The 16,109-nt window shown below is 45.1% G+C and overlaps 1 protein-coding gene across 4 annotated transcripts; it reads left to right on the top strand.

The window, feature by feature from the left end:
• Positions 1 to 1,036: 1,036 nt before the first annotated feature.
• mpz (myelin protein zero) lies at positions 1,037 to 15,315 on the top strand. 4 transcript variants are annotated; one of them, XM_063461662.1, is made up of 7 exons: positions 1,038 to 1,244; positions 2,625 to 2,791; positions 5,308 to 5,521; positions 6,305 to 6,434; positions 6,949 to 6,991; positions 12,200 to 12,229; positions 13,244 to 15,315. In XM_063461662.1, exons 1-7 carry the CDS (start codon positions 1,199 to 1,201, stop codon positions 13,253 to 13,255), a joined length of 642 nt encoding a protein of 213 aa, XP_063317732.1. In that variant the 5' UTR covers positions 1,038 to 1,198; the 3' UTR covers positions 13,256 to 15,315. The 4 variants fall into 4 exon arrangements, with proteins under 4 accessions (XP_063317730.1, XP_063317732.1, XP_063317731.1 ...); XM_063461660.1 differs by lacking the exon at positions 13,244 to 15,315 and having other exon boundaries at positions 1,037 to 1,244; positions 12,200 to 13,235; XM_063461661.1 differs by lacking the exons at positions 12,200 to 12,229; positions 13,244 to 15,315 and adding an exon at positions 11,917 to 12,180.
• The last annotated feature ends 794 nt before the right edge of the window (positions 15,316 to 16,109 follow it).

The following is a 16,109-nucleotide window of genomic DNA, read 5'->3' as shown; positions in this document are numbered from 1 at the left end:
TGCCAGCGGCTAAATGAATCCATATTCATGACGGGTGACAAAATGATTGAATGAAACCTCCAGAAATCAGACTTCTTTTTTTTTATTTCACTCTCGCTCACACCGTTGCTCTCCTCATATTTTCCTCACCCTGCGCCTGTATCTCGCCGCTGCCTCACTTTCACGTCTGTGCTTCTTCTCTTGTCCTCATATCAACCCATCTATATATAGCATGTCTCTCCCCACACTCTACTGCTGTCTGTGCCACTGGAAAAGTGAGGAGTGGGTGCTGCGATTTCAATACGCAGCTTTGTCTGGGCAGGGAAAAAGAAAGGGAGAGGAAGAAAGCCCCATTGACAGACAGGCAAACACCAGTCAGGCCCTGTCCACTCTCTCTCCTTTGTGTTCGAGTGCGAGACGTCAGCAAATGACAGGAATCTGAAGAGGGGGAAGAATGAGAGAAAATAGTTGGTGCATTGTTTGGGCCACGGGGTGAAAGTGCAAGGAGAGGAGAATGAGGGGTGAGGCATGGGGGATGGAGGAGAGAGCCCTGGACTGACCTCTCTGCTGGATCTCCTCCCTCGGTGTAAGCAGAAACCATCCTCCCATCTTTCTCCATGTTATACTAACATGCGAGCAGTGATCACATACAGAGCAGCCGCAGATGGTCACGAGTCCCTGTCACACGCCTTTACCTGCACCTACACACTAAGTGTTAATTAGCATCTCCTGTCAGCTCAGTCACATCAAGGTGAGGGTAATGTGACACATCACATTCATCATTCTGTAATGTCGCACATACTTTGCAAATTCGCCCCTAGTTGCCTATTGTTTATCCAATTAATTCACCAACTACTGTACTGCGCAGGTGTCTGTCACCTGCCTTTCTTTTCCACTTCAAAAGATAGCATGCGCTCATTTATTTCAGAGAGGGAAATGGAGAGAGCCGGGAGGAGGGGAGTGTGAGGAGAGGAGGAATGGGCCGGGCTGAGGCCTGAACGAGGGGTGTGGTTGGGTATAAAACTTGGGACAGTAGGTTTTCTGTTGTTGTCCTGTTTTGAAGCCCTCTGTCCTGGCATCCTGCACCCCTCCACTCTCTTTTACCTCTTTTTTTCTCCTCCTTCCACTCACGCTCCCTCCAGAGAGGGACTCTTCCTCGACCGACTCCAGTCGGGTCTGCAGCATCAGTCTTTTGGGAGCTCCGTAGAAGCCAGAGACCATGCTGACATTTTTGGCGCTGACGTCGGTTGCCCTCCTGGGAATAGGTAAAACAACAACAACAAAAAAAACGGGGGGAAAAATGAAAGAAAAATCTTTTTTTAAAGTTTTAACTTCATTTTTGAGGACTTCTCTAACAAAAAAAAGCTCACACTTAACTTAATCTACTGAAAGTGATGATGTAGAAATGATCTTATTACTGATGAGGATATGGCAAAGTGGGTTTTTGCGTGTTTTGTGCTACCTGAAAACTAATAAACTTGATGACAATGAAAAAGGTTTAATAGCTTTGATACTGAATTAATCTTAGAGTGCACTCTAATACCTCCCACTACACTGGATTAACACTTAGCTAAAGCATTTTAATTGATATCTTGGCATTTGCTGTATTGATTTAATCTAAAAGGCCAACAGTACACCTGTAGAGGATGCAGCCTCTTTTTGCATGCATTCCAGTAAATGGGTCAGCACTGTCCATCTGTGCTTCTCCCTCGAAGCAGGTGTCTCCAAGCTTGCAACGTTAAAGAGCAGCAGCATTACGACTTTTTAACTGAGGGTTTTTGCTCTCGAGGAGGCAGCTTTCTAAACTCCCTCCTGTCAGATGTTTTGTCAGAATTTTAATTAAAAACGTCAAGCGTGATTTCATTGACAAGTTTTGCGGGGGTTGGCTATCGCTCAAGGATGTGCACAGTGAAAGCTGCGAACTTTACTCCCTGGGTGTTGAAAACTCCAGAGTGCTTAAGGGCATTCGTGTTGATACAGCAGTGAGAATACTGTGACTCGTTGGTGGCGCGGTCCAAGGGAAAGTGAACAATACAAAAAAATGATACTGCTCAGCGGCGAGGCTGTGCAGCTCCAAGGGGCTTTGGTAGTTGTTTGAGATGCTGAGTGCATTTTTGGAGGAAGTTAAAATATTGATTTTTGCAGCCAAGACTGAATTAACATAGATCATTAAATATTATTCAAGCATAAACTGTGCACATGATTAGGCCAACATTATCCATACCAATGGAGAAAATGAAGCTCCCCCTTTCAGAGACAACCCAAATATTTACTGAGTGCAACTCTGAATCAATGGCACATTTGACCCCACTTAATGTGCAGTTTGTCAGTGACTATCTGGATGTATATGTATGCACCTAGGATTATGCTAAAAGAGGACTACTTTGTGTCTCTTGATAACAGTTTAGGTGTAAAAATATTCACAAAGGTACCCAAGGTTTTCTAAGAAACAGTGCATGTTAATTTTTTTATACCAGCGCATACTAACAGCTATGTATATGTGTTTTTATAGTTACAGATTTAGATTCCTGAACACAGTATATAGTGAAGGTCAGCTCATAGTATCAAAAATAATATGAGCTCCCAGAATATTTTGTTCTTTCTATGTGTGAATTAACCACTTAAACCTGCTTTGTGTCTCCCAGTGCCTGAGCAGTCCCAGGCCATAACGATTTACACTGGCTGGGAGCGGCACGCCTTGGTGGGCTCTGACATCCGACTCTCCTGTTCTTTCTTCTCCTGGCGCTGGACCTCGGAGGACGTCACCTTCTCCTGGACATACAGGCCCGATGGCTCACGGGACTCCATCTCTGTAATACTCAAATTCACACACATATACACACGCTATGCAAAATGAAAGGTTGTGTGTTTATAGGTCGGCTTCTTTGAAAGGAACAAACAATTCAAGTATAGTCGCATCAAAGCTGCGCTTGATGAAACTCCAGTGCAACGTCACCGAGCGTGGCATCTATAAAGTCATTGTTTCACTGCCCACAACAGTGTTGTTTTCATCTGCAGCATGCAGCTGTGTCAGTAAAACATCTCTTGTCCAGAATCAAACAGCAGACAGCCAACGATAGCGTTTAGCTGTTGAAATAATGGAGCATTTGGCAGCTAAAGAGCCAGATGTAAATCACTAAGGCGGACTGCAGCAGGAGAGCCTTCCCTCCTTCTTTCTTGCTATTTGCATGAATGACATTCTTATGTTGTTTACTCCCACTGTTCTCACATTCACAAAGTCATGTATAAATATTTAGGAGGGAAGTACACAAGTCTGCTGCACTGACAGAAATTTAGACTTGCCAACAATGTCTATATTTTCTGCCAAAAGACTTTTTATTGTTTTCACCATCTCTGTGAAACACGGCAAGCAAAGGGAGAAAACCGATAATAGGAAGAAGGTGTGGTTTTCTTTTGGAGGCCACGCGATTTGATTTCTCTCGGGAGATGTTCTTTAATCTTCGGATGTCTGTATTTTAAATGTCTTCCAAAATTCACAAAGTGATTTGTAGAGCACTGAGGGAGCGCGGTTATCCAAAAACAAATCCATGTTTAATCCAGCAAATGCAGTACTGTGCATATCTGAAATGTCATCATACACAAGTACTCAGTTTACTCTAACATCTGCACTAACTAAAAGCAACGTTCTCTGCTAATCTCCCCACTCCTCCCGCTGCATCACCTGCCTCCTGCTCTTTAATTTCACTCTCCCTGCCCTTATCATCCTGCCATCTCTCTAATCTCTCTATCTCCCCATCCTGACTGCGCCTCCCTCTGTCCACCTCCCTTAATCTCCTCCTCCACAGCTCTACCTTCTTTGTCCCTCCCCTCCTCTCTCATTATGTCCTTCCCTCACCTCCTTCGCCTTCATCTGTCTCCCGCGGTGGCCTCACTTTGAAACTAGATTTCTCTTCTTCTTTTATTTATTTTTTTCCTCACTTATCTTCAGTCGCTCATTTCTTTCCCTGCCTGGACAGATTTACAGTTTCATATCTCTATCTGTTGTCACGCTGCATTTGTCCCTTTAAAATGTCATACTTGATTTCTGACACGTTAATCATATGAAAGGTCCTCTTCGTTTCACGTGGGACTTGGTAACAGCAACCACAGGCCTCAGGTCTTTATTTATAGATGAAACCTTAAAAGCCACATTTGACCTTGACCTTGTAAAATCCAGAGCATCACCCTGATTCTGCCACTGTGACCATTTAATGTTTAATAATCGATACTTGGTGACGGCATGTCATCATTTTAAAAGTCATGGCACTTCTCCCAGGAAGAAGAACCAGAAGTCATGACAATATGCAGACATCTAAATGCAAAGCTCTCCTTTGTTTTCGGCTTTTAAATTGCTTTACATGTAAAACTACCTTTGACAACACTGTGCAGTCAATACTGCAGTTTCAGCTGGTCCAGCAGGAGTGAGATTTACAAGCCTTCAATAAGCTGTAAGCCCTGTTTGAGACCATATACATTAACCTGTGTGTGCAGAGGACAAAAGATGTGCACAAGAAACAGATCAAAACTATTAAGAAAAAGTGCTTTGTTCCCTGTAACAACATCATGGCTAACTGCAGTACCACAGTGATTAGTGTGCATCTGCTTAATTTAATACAGTGAAACAGGTAGCTAGCTCTTGCTCTGGGAGCTGTGGTGGTGGAATAAATCAAGAATGGGCTAATTTAATCAACCTACTGTTGTATTATTGGGAAAGATAAGAACCTCTAAATAGGGCAACCAAACAAGCACAACGTCTGCATCATAAACAGTAAACTGGCTAACTCTGTCAGTTAAACTATCTATAGGTCACCGCAGTCAGTGTCAGCAGGCAGCGGTAATCACTGTAGACTTGCTGCTGCAGTAATGGCAGCACACTGAATGGACTTAATAATTAATAGGTTATAAATGCAAAACAATAGACTGCTCATATGTTTCACTGGGATTTGGTCCACTCCCTGGAATTCCCCAAACCCCCTCAGTTATCAATTATCCACCATATATTAGTTATAAATGTTGTATATGTTTTTCGTGCAGTAGTAATTGGCGTCACATTTGCTACACCCCTCAGGAGCTGCTTTTGAATATTATTTTCTGGCCCTCGTGTAAAGCTGCTTGCCAGTTTTAAAAGCTGTGCCCTATTTTTTTCTAATGCTCCATGAGTGTCCCCCTGACAGGTGCTTCATGCATCTCTATATTTTTAAAAAATGCACACAAATGGTGGCAAAATTTGTTATTGCAGGAACTCTCAGGTCTGATCTGCTGCTCTACTTACTAAACATCCAAATGCAGCATTAGTCAAAGTGACAGTGTGTTGTCTGTCCTTTCTAGATCTTCCACTACACTGGTGGTGCTGCCTACGTTGACAACAAGGGTCCCTTTAGAGACAGACTGGAGTTTGTGGGAAACCCAGGTCGCCGTGATGGATCCATCCTGCTCAAAAACCTGGAGCTCAGCGACAACGGCACCTTCACCTGTGACGCCAAGAACCCCCCTGACATAGTGGGCCGGCCTTCCAGTGTCCGACTGCTGGTGTTTGAGAAAGGTGAGACGTCCTGTGGGGGGTTTGTCTCCTAAATTAAATTCCTGCTTGCTAGATTCCCACCCGTCCTGTATGCCATATTTCAGTGATTCTTTTTTTTCCATTGAAAGTGAACTGTTCTCATTTGTTTTAATCATTTGAAACTCTGAAATTAATCTCAGTTCTCGCCGTTCATCAGAATCAAGCGACTGTCTTCAAACCAGTCGTTGCTTTGCCTCATTTAGAATTCTTTGCACCTCCCGTTAAATGAAATCAATTACAATTTTATCTCTTTCTCTATTTGCGATTGCTATCACTGCCTCCCTTTCACTTCTTCTCTCCCCCTCCTTCTCAGCTTCTCCTCCCATTTCTCTCTTCCATCTCCTACGCCATCGTCTTCCACTTTCTCCTTCAGCACCTCTCTCCATGACTCTCTCTGATCTCACCTTTATTCTACCTTATCTCTCTGTCGCTTCATCTCCTTCTCTACCTCCACTGTGCTGGTATCTTTAATCTTTCATTCAACCTTTATTTTATCTTTTGCTTTACTTTACTTTGCTGCTTTCATCTCTTATTCACTTTCCTTTTAGCTTTGTTTACCCTTTCCTCTCCTACCAATTTCCTCCCATAAATGACAGCATCGGTTCTTTTCCATCTCTTTTACAGTTTTTTTTTTGTTCGTTGCACGTTTTTTTTTCCTTATGAACACTCCTGACTTCAACCTGGCATTCGCTTTCCACTGCCACTTTTCCATCTTTGTCCTTTTTGACCTTTCCTCATCTGCTTTTTCCTCTCGTCCACTCATAGTGCCCATCCAGGCTGGCGTGATCACAGGAGCCATCATCGGGGTGGTCCTGGGCCTGCTGGTGCTCATCGTGGTCATCTACTACCTGATGAGGTTCCTGGTGGCACGCCGAGTCTTCAGCCTCAGTGTCAGGTCAGTGCCCGGCCTGTGGCCGGCGGCTCTCTGCCAGTCGGGTTTTTGCCAGGGACTGGAGCTGAAGCCGGAGCCCATCCCTGGCATGGACACCTGCGTGGCCAAGCTGGCATAGCTGCTGTGCCACGATTTGATTTGGTTAGGTGTGCGGGGTTTAAAATTGAAGTTAGTCAGCTGTAAAGACACAGATAATGATCTCTCGATTTAGATTTAATCTAAAAACAGTACTGCACAGGTCCAAGGCGAGATGATTAAAAGTAGTGAAGTGAAGGTTTCTGAGTGGATTATCTACTAGATCATGAAGATGACAGATTCATCATCTTGCTTATACCCTTCCAATCTTCCAGTCTTATGAGATCTTAACACATCTAGCACCTGGGGGCTGTGCTTGAGACAGGGCCAGTAGATTAAGTTGATGTTCTTTATGATGGCTGCCAGGCAATGCAGCCCTGTGACCACTGGAGGGAGAGATAGATTCGACATCCTGACATTGTCTTTCTTTTGTCCCCTCCAGCAAACATGGCAAGAAAAAGAAAGAGGGTTCACAGCAGAGACAGGCAAGTTTCCCCTTCTACTTATTCCACACGCCTCTCTTCCTCTCCTTCCTGCCCCCGCTCCTCTTCTTCCTCTGCCTCCTTCCAGCCCCACCACACACACACAGACACACACACAGACCGGCGCATATACACATCCAGCCGACAACACCAAAAGCAACAGATTGGTTTGCTGTCACATTCAGGCGCTAATAGTAAAATGATGTGCTTTTGGAGAGGTTACAATGGCATTCAGTGTTTGAGTATTTGGGCTCAGGAAACATGTTGTCAGAGGGAATATTCATCTCCTCTGTTGCAGTGCAGCAACACAATAGCACACATCCAACATGACAGTGCATAACGGCACAGTTTCCTAATCGCATTCCCCCGATGCCAGTCCAACCAGCTCGAGTATGCCCTCACACTCAGCCGGCTCCTCCTCTCAGCAACATATCAACAACAAAATAACATGCCATTCAAAGCCGGGCCCGCTAACACTAATAACAGTGTTCAAGCTGTTAAAATTCTTGTGTCGTCTCAGCGTTCGTGGTGCTTTAAAGCCCACACCGTCACACCTTTCTTTCTCGTGGTCCTCACCACTGCTTCAGCTCCCTCGGGGGTGGGATGGGAGGGGTCCTAACAGTATGGTGCCAGTACACAGCTACGGGGCAAAAAACAAAAAAAAGAAGGAAAAACTCAAACCAGTGACTGTGAAATGGCCGAGGCCAGGTTATGGCACTAATGCTATTGCCTTACTGAATGGGACTATGATTTGCTCGCAGTGGGGAAATGGACGGGAGCTGCTGATTTTGCTCACTGGGAGTCAAATGAAAATCACGGGGCCTATTATGGTCTGGGCTGTTATCAGTGGTTTTACGCTGCTGCACGCCAAGGATTTGGCGTATTTTTTTCCCCCTTCTGTTCCTCATGGGGTGTGATAGCCTCAAGAGGTGGATTAATCAGACATTTTGGTGGCTTGTATTCTTTTGTGCATACACGGCACCAGGGCAAGTTCTGTTTGATTACTCTGTGGTAATGTGGGGGCTGGAGGGTTGTAATCGACTGTATGCTTTGCATGCTGATAATAAAAAAAAAAGAAAAAAAATAGAGAGACAGAAGTCAAAGGATTTGAGTTCAAGGCGTTTTCAACAATCAAGACTCGGCTTTGAAACGAGAGACGTGTAAAGATATCCGCGGCAGGAGATCAAAGGTGTTATTGTAACAGCAAGTCATTTAGCCACAGGTAGAAGCAAACTGTAAAGCGGTGGCGGGCTCCGGAGTGCGCCATGTTGCCCCTGTAGCGTAAACCTAGAGGGCGACACCGGCAAGGACCGAGACTTCCTCCTACCTTAAACAAGTGCACTCATTCTCATCTCCCCGGAGCCCCGCTTCCTCCTTCTGTCTTCTTCTTTCCTTTCTACTGTCATATGATTGTCAGGTTATTCTTGAGCTGCAGTCAGTTGCTCTCAAGTGCCTGCGGCGGATGACAGTGCATATATGAATAAATAACTCGCCGCCAAAAGGACACTGAAATATTTGACAACGTTGTCATTTGCAGTTACTCTCCTGCAAGTCTCTGCTTGGAAGAAAAATATACAGCGAAAACAGCTTTTCCATCTGAGCTCACTCTCCAGTGTGTTTTAGCTTATTTATTTATTTTGCTCCTCTGAGCTGGTTCTGGTCTTCTAGCTGCACCACACACAGAGAGGACTCGTGGGATTTTACAGTGCGTTCATAAGTGGCTGTTTGATCAAATAGCCCTTATTAGGAGGCTCTGCTGACATGACACAATTTTGCATCAGCATCGCCGTCTTCGTCGCTCTTCTGTTTGCTAGGCTTGCACTACAAATCTCAAAAAAGGCTTTTGGGCAGGGAAGTGAACGACGGGGTGAGCGAGACAGAGAGACAAAGGAACCCTGTGGTGCCCGCTACTCCCCATTAGGTGGAGTTGTGGAAGAGGACTTTACCCTGCAGCCACACACATAAGAAAGCTCACAGGATTGAACACACATACACACACACTGTACTGGAATGATAATTGAGTGCACTCAGTATCGATCTGAGCACAGACACACACACACACACACACACACACAGACACACAACCCACCCATTCTTCTCCACTCCCCAATTGCCTCACTTCACTCCACTCCCTCCCTCGCACACTCTCTCTCTCATTCAGATTCCTTTTATCCGGTCCCCTGTCTCCCACTCTTCAGTCGCATCTTCCTCTTCTCTCCATGCCTTTGACTACCTTGCTGACCATGAGAAGCATCTATCTGTAACTCCTTCTTTGCTCTTTCATTTTTTTTAACTCCCTCTCTCTCTCTTTCTCTCTGCCGATTGCCTCCTCACCCTCCTCTCCACGGCCCGCCGCCCCCTTCCTCTCTCCCGTTCCAGTTTCTCTCCTCTCCCTCCTCAGGTATTCTGGGTTCTGATCAGCTTTGGTTCCAGACAGAAAAACACTACCTCTCGCTCTTCATCTACCTCTCAATCTCCCTCCTCACCTGTCACCTTCTCTTTTTAGTATGCAGCACGGGACGCAGCCACTTACCTACCTATCTACCTCCCCGCCAGTCCCTCCTATTTTGCCACTGTACCCACATTTCCTTTGAAGTGTGTGCAGCCCCTGTAACGAGGGTGGTACTGCGTTCTGCATAAGCAGGCTGGAGTGTGTTTACGAAGCAAGCCCGTCGTTAGCGTGGGAGCTATGGAAAACACTGCAGTGCAAAACTCGAGCCTATCGTGGGATGCATAATGGTAAACAATACAGTGATGTATGAGAGAATGTAAGCATGATCGAAGATAATGACACCGGACGGCCCTTGCAGCTTCCCTGTCGAGTTGGTTGCACTGTGTGTCTCAACTGCCGTCTGTGTGTGCAGCTTCTGCAGAGTGCGTAATTAAAGAAGATAAATTTTCTAATGCAATCAGCGGGGTATTATTACTGGGAGCTTCAGTGGGTAGAAACCGCCTCTAGTGTGCTTTCCACTGTTGACTAACCTCACGTATTAGAGGAGAAGTATTTCAGTCTCAAAGCCTCATATCCGGCACGCTTCCCTCTTCACTCTGTTCTCTGTAACACGACAACACTGTGCTGACCCGGGGTTCAAAAGGAATGGCATTATAAAAACCATTACATACGAGCAAAGTTTTATTAGGCTCCATCAAAGCATTATCATGCGCTTGTGATAGTTTTCAATAGGTTAACTCAGGGGTTAATGCACTGGAATACAGTTATTGTAAAGTTAAGTGTTGCCTTGACCTTATCTCCACTTGGTCAAGTCTTTCCTCCTGGATTTGTTGTGCTCAAATGAAGCAACACTTTACTTCATTTTCCCTCTCTCCTCCTCCTGCGTTTATAGATTTCTTATAGGAGATTTTTTTTTTTTTTTTAGAAAACACAAACGATAAACAGAAGGACTGCCAGTAAAACTGCAAAGTTACATAAGCAGAAGCTAAATAAAGAGTTTGGCTCGTTCAGGTTTAGGGTTAGAGTGTGTTTTAGCCACAGGTTAAACAAGCGTGCTCTCTACAAACTAGAGCATGTTACTTTTAAAAATTAAGTGAAGTGTACCTAGCTCTCAGTTCTTCTGTTGTGATGCATAATGTTAACTTAACCTTAACCCAAACCATCAAAGGGTAACCGGAGGCCTGGAGGATGTTAAGAGATTACGCAGGTCTGTCCCTGACCACAGCTACAGCAAAACAGTGTTGAAGATTTATAACAACTATTCCCCTGCACACTTTAGTTATTATTTATTCAGTAGCTCAGTTAGATACTTCAGAAATATTTAATTTTCTGTTGCCACTCTGACCCTGGAACTGCCCTTTTTAAATGTGATGGGATGCTGTGCCTCAAAGTGCAGCTACCCTGGAAATGATTTAATTTTTCTGTTCTTGGTGTTACTGTAAAAGTCTAAAACATGTACCAGACATCTAGTATTTATTGGTTGAATGAAACATGTCTGGGATAAAAACATGTTTCATATTTAACAGGCTAACCCCCCAAGAGACGCATTTCTTTTCAAGAGAGTCGTGCAAACATATTGGATTTTCACCAATTATGTATTTGAACAACAAGCGAAACACATAAAAACGGGAGAAGAAAAATGACAACAGTATAATTATTTATAAGTCACAAAGTCAGACTTAAAAGCAAAATTATCTTGATTTTAATCATGAAAAATCTTTCTTTTAAAAATAATTTAAAAGAGTTTAATGCGTGGCGTTTAACTGTCCTGGCTCCATCTGCAACAGCACTTTCAACAGTGTTTAAACGGCTTCCTCGCATTGAGCTAAAGGTCTTCACTCCGTAGTGAACTCCAGTCAGAGGAATAATGTTCAGCACTGAAATGTAACCTAGATGAAAACGCTTTCCCACTAAATTTGAGACATTTGTAAACATTTTCTTTGAAGGATGCAGCGGTGGCTCAGAAGGAATAGCAGGTCGTCCACTAATGAGAAGGTCGGTGGTTTTATCACCGGCGCCTTCAGTCGGCATGCAAAAGCGTCCTTGGGCGAGATATTTCGAAACCCTGAAACTGCACCTGATGTGTCATTTGTGTGTGTTTGATAAGTGAAAGTAAAAGTGCTGTATGTATAGTATAAAAAGCACTGCGTGAATGTGTGGGAGTGAATGGGTGAATGTGGCTGGTAGAGTAAAGTGCTTTGAGTATTTGATAAGATAGGAAACTATTTTTGACCGAGACAAGGACGGCAAAGAGTTAATTCATACAAACCAAGGCCAAATTCAAAGACACTGGATATGTAAATAATTCAAGGGAAATATTTGCTCAATAGCCAATCAAAATCTAGTCTGCGTGTGTGTGTACGTTTGTCTGTTTGTTAATCATCAATTGTCACTCAGTTGTCACAGGTGTATGGAGCCTACCTGCCACTGGGTCCCATCCTAACGCATGGTTACCTGTTTTGTCACCCCCTTACAGCTCTGGACACCGCCCCCCCTCACTTGCTACCCCCTCCCCTAAAAGGACTCTCTCTCTACCTCCTCACCCTCCTCCTCCTCTTCCACCTAAATGTGTTTTTCTCTCTCCTCTTCACATTTCCACCCATCCTGCTAACCCCATATTTCATCTTCTCACCTCTAACACACCTGTGTCACCCCCCCACCCCCTTCTTTTCTCTCTTCTTCCTCACGCTCCTTTCCTCCTGAAGTGACTCTCCTCCCCTGTTCTCCCCCCAATTCCCCTCTCCCTCCTCCCCCCACAGGGCCCTGTGCCTCCCGCCGACCCCTCCAAGGTGAAGGCGGCCACCTCGGAAAAGAAGAAGCAGGAGTCACGCAAGGATAAGAAATAGGATACGGGGAGGGGCTGGGGCGGGTTCGCTGACCGGCTGCTCCAGCCCGTACGCCAGGCGGTGGGGAAGGCCCAGCCCAAGCAGCAGCAGCAGCAGCGAACCATAGTCAGAAAAACAGAGAGGGTGGGGGGAGGAGGTGGAGAGGAGGGCTCGGGTCGGGTACTGATGACCATCGAGCTGGAGCTGACTCGCAGAAATGGTGAGGAGGGCCCCAGCGGTGAAGGAGGGACAGGGAGGTCCGAACCGCTTGGCTTCCTCTCCAGGCTCGCCAATCAGCTCACCTTCAAATAATAGACCACGAGGGAGGGAGGTGGGGGTGGGGTGGGGACCCATCGAAGATAAGAGAGTGGGAAGTCTATTGAGAAACCACAAACCTGCTTTCAACCCACAACGCTAACCTGAGTCCCTGAATAAATGAGTCAAATCATAACTGCTCCTGTCACAGGCTGATGATTATAAACGCAGCTATACTGGCTGAGATCTTAGATGTCGTGATAATCTCTTACACCAGCCAGCACCCCGAGTGCTTTTGTCAGGTCATAAGATATGCCATTTGAAGCGAGACCCTAAGACGGCTTGGTTTGATAACAAAATCTAAAAAGCTGCTCCCTGGGTTTTGCCTTTCTGGTTCCTTTCATTGTGATCCTATCCACCGAAGAAAAAAAAAAAGAGCTTTCTCCAAGTGCGTCCGATACGCATCACGAAGCCCTGGCTGAGGGGACAAGCCAATTTGCTTTTTTCAGAGGCGACATGTCAAACTCCAACTTTCTCACCTCACACTGATCTTCTTTCTCTTCCCCTCTCCTATTCCATTTCTTCCTCCTTTCACTGTGAATTTCCTGACTTTCTTGTTAATTCAAATTACAGAAGTGATTTATATGCTAACTGCTCTATCCTGTTTCTCTCTCTCTCTCTCTCTCTCTCTCACCTCCCTTCCCTCTTTTCTTCCTCCTGTAGATAAAGGTCTGACTTCTCCATGACTGCCTCCACTCCTCTAGTCTGCTCCCTCCTTTTCCGCCCAGCCTGATGCAACCCCCATTATTTTCCATTATCTCTACTCTTTCAAGACAGCACTGGCTGTAAGAATAGTCCTACTATATCAGCGGCAATGGTGTCAAATAATTTTCACAATGCCTTGCCGGAGATCCTGTATGCGCTCATTGGGCAAACTGTAAAACTGTTTAGGGCCTAACTATGTACATAACTTCCTTAAGAGGAACCTGAAAGATATCCCCTCGTGTTAAGAGTCCCCTGAATCTCCCCGCTTAATGTTTACAACTCAATCACACGCGCACTCACACACACAGACACACACACACACACTAAGCAGAGCTGCGAGTGCACTCTGGACTTTAGACAGAGAAAAAGCGAGACAGAGAGGGACAGGAGAGTGATAGTGGGAGCGAAATATGATTCCTGCTCTCAGCCGGCGCAGATAGAGGTTCAAGCCCTCGAGCTCGGGGTGATTCAATCCTCTCACATTTGAGCTAATGGAGGTTGTCGCTGTGTCCCTGCCCTGGCTAAAGGGGGCTATTTCTGGTCCTATATGAGCGTACGGGCTTACTGTAACAGCTGCACATTTTTCAGACGACAGGAGATTGGGGGAAGGGGGTGGAAGAGAGAGGCGAGCAGAGCAGGTGGTGGTGGTGGGGGCCCTGCTGTGCTGTTTGCGCTAAGTGCATGAGGCGGTTTGCTGTTGACTCGACGGCCAGGGACTGACAACCTGGAATGACGTCACGGCCCCCGAGGCTGGCGAACGCTCTCACGAGTCTGACAAAAGAGCTTACCAGGAAGAGGTGCAGCTTCAGAGTTATTTTAGGTCCAGTTAATCCGCTTGCACGTTTCTCCTCGCCAACCCAGGGCTAATTATTTTAGCGTGTGCTGGTAACAAGATATCTCTCTCTACATCTCCCTCCCTGCCTCCTCTGCGGTCTCCTCTCCTCTGTTATTCGCTCTTCATCTCAGCCCCCATCTTGAGAATCATCTCCTTTCTCTAAACTCCCTGTTTCGTTCTTGCCGTCCTTAACGTCTTTGACTTCCTTTATCTCTTCCTCTTCCTGCCGGTTAGTGAGTCTGCACTGCATTATTCCCCCACAGAAAAGGCCTATACACAATCCACTCCACTCTTTAAGCCTCTCCTTATCTGACTGCCAGGCCTACAGCTCAATGCTCTGCTCCTCTCTCTTCTGTCCTTCCTCCTCTTCCTTCTTCTCTTTTCTCAACTCGGTGATGGACATCTCTCTCTCTCTCCCCTCTCTTCGTGTTCACCAGTGATCGACCAACGCCCTCTCGTTTGCCCTTCAAGCGCCACCTCCCCAAGGGGCACGTCCCTTTGCCAGCCCTTCTTCTGTGGCCCTTAATGTCTTTTTTTTCTGCTGGTTCGAAAGCCAAAAGGTTCTCCTCTGCCCACTACTTCCAGAGGAAGGAAACGGATGGGCACAAATCCGCCTTTAGTCCTCACTGAAGACGCCAAACAAAAACTTATAATCTAGCTAGCTCTCTTCCGGTCGCCATTGCGTGTTTTATGTATATGTGTGTCTTGTTAAAAGTGTTAAAAATGAGATTACATGTGAAGTTTAAAAAACAAAACAAAAGCAGTATGTCACCCCAAGTAAAGCAAATGTTTCTGAGGCATTTTTACATGTGTGCAAGAAAACACATGGAGAACATGTTTATGGAGGCAGGGAAGAAATGTAATGTAACTCTTTGGAATATGTCATATTTCTGACCTTGTGTGTTATGGAAGGTACTGTGTGGCTGTCTCTATGGTATGTTTTATTCAAAGGTGAAGGGAAATCAAGGTTGTTGTGCGGAGTCAGAGAGAAGATGAAGGGTGGATAAGGGTTTGGTTAGCCTTAGATGCAGCGCGATGTGGCTGGGAAGGAAAAAAAAAGATGGGGGGAGAAGGTGCTTGCTGTGGGAGAAATCTTTAGAGGAAGAGACTTATCTGGTGTGTTAAGCCCAGCCAAAAATCCATATGTATCACTACAGATAGAGCCTCCTCTTCCCCCAGAGCTTTCTTTTAAAGGTGCTCCTTCCCCAACCCTGAGCCAAAGATGGACTGCGATTGGTGAGCTTAATATGCAGGGTGGAAAGCGTAGACTTGAATGTTTCTTTAAAATTCATAACAGGAATGGAGGTGCTAAAATCCACATCGATATAACTGGTTTCACTAGTCGCTGTTTAACTATCCAGTCAAATGGATTAGTTAGAATGTTTTCTTCTTTTTTCAGCAAAGCCACACAGACACCTGACGTAAGACGAACAGCATTAAAACTGCCTTTTAAACACACGTTTTGTATGTATTTTGAACCGTGTTAGTCGTAGTTGCAGAATAACATTCCTTCATTTGAAATGACTGGAGCTTCTTACATTTTTTTACATTTATTTTAATGCTTGTCATCATTTTCGAACCACTAACGACTTTTGGTGACTGTAATATGTTGTAAAGAGGACGTAAATAAAAATAAAATCCCCACGTCGCCAGCTGTTGTCAACAGAAGACAAAAGTAAACCCAGCTGAAAGTGCCTGCCGTGTCTTTCTTTCTGTGCCGAGTGCTAAGCTTTCTGTAAATTTGTCACGTACGTCTCTGCCAAGACTCACTTTTATGAACTTTTCAAAAGACGAAGGTCCTTCCAAAATGATATAGTTACCATTTGAAATATTTGAATATGCTTATTGCTGGCAAGAGAAGTAAAACTCATTATAGAACAGCACTAACCTTATTAGTTATCTGAAAGCTTTTTGCATTTTCAAAAAGACCATTTTAGAGGATGTAATCTGGCGGTTTTAAATGCTGCACAGTGATCACCAGGTGGTTTT

This window comes from Pelmatolapia mariae, linkage group LG18 (assembly GCF_036321145.2).
Source record: "Pelmatolapia mariae isolate MD_Pm_ZW linkage group LG18, Pm_UMD_F_2, whole genome shotgun sequence".
NCBI classification, from domain to species: domain Eukaryota; kingdom Metazoa; phylum Chordata; class Actinopteri; order Cichliformes; family Cichlidae; genus Pelmatolapia; species Pelmatolapia mariae.
The sequence above is the reverse complement of the archived record's forward strand: the minus strand, read 5'-3'. Positions and strand labels throughout refer to the sequence as shown.

What these genes read in the sequence shown, in the direction of transcription:
- mpz (XM_063461660.1), top strand. Translation starts at nt 1,199, where the DNA reads ATGCTGACATTTTTGGCGCTGACGTCGGTTGCCCTCCTGGGAATAG. An exon ending in GGTTGCCCTCCTGGGAATAG is followed by an intron (nt 1,245 to 2,624) that starts GTAAAACAACAA and finishes TGTGTCTCCCAG; the next exon opens with TGCCTGAGCAGTCCCAGGCC. An exon ending in AGGGTTCACAGCAGAGACAG is followed by an intron (nt 6,992 to 12,199) that starts GCAAGTTTCCCC and finishes CTCCCCCCACAG; the next exon opens with GGCCCTGTGCCTCCCGCCGA.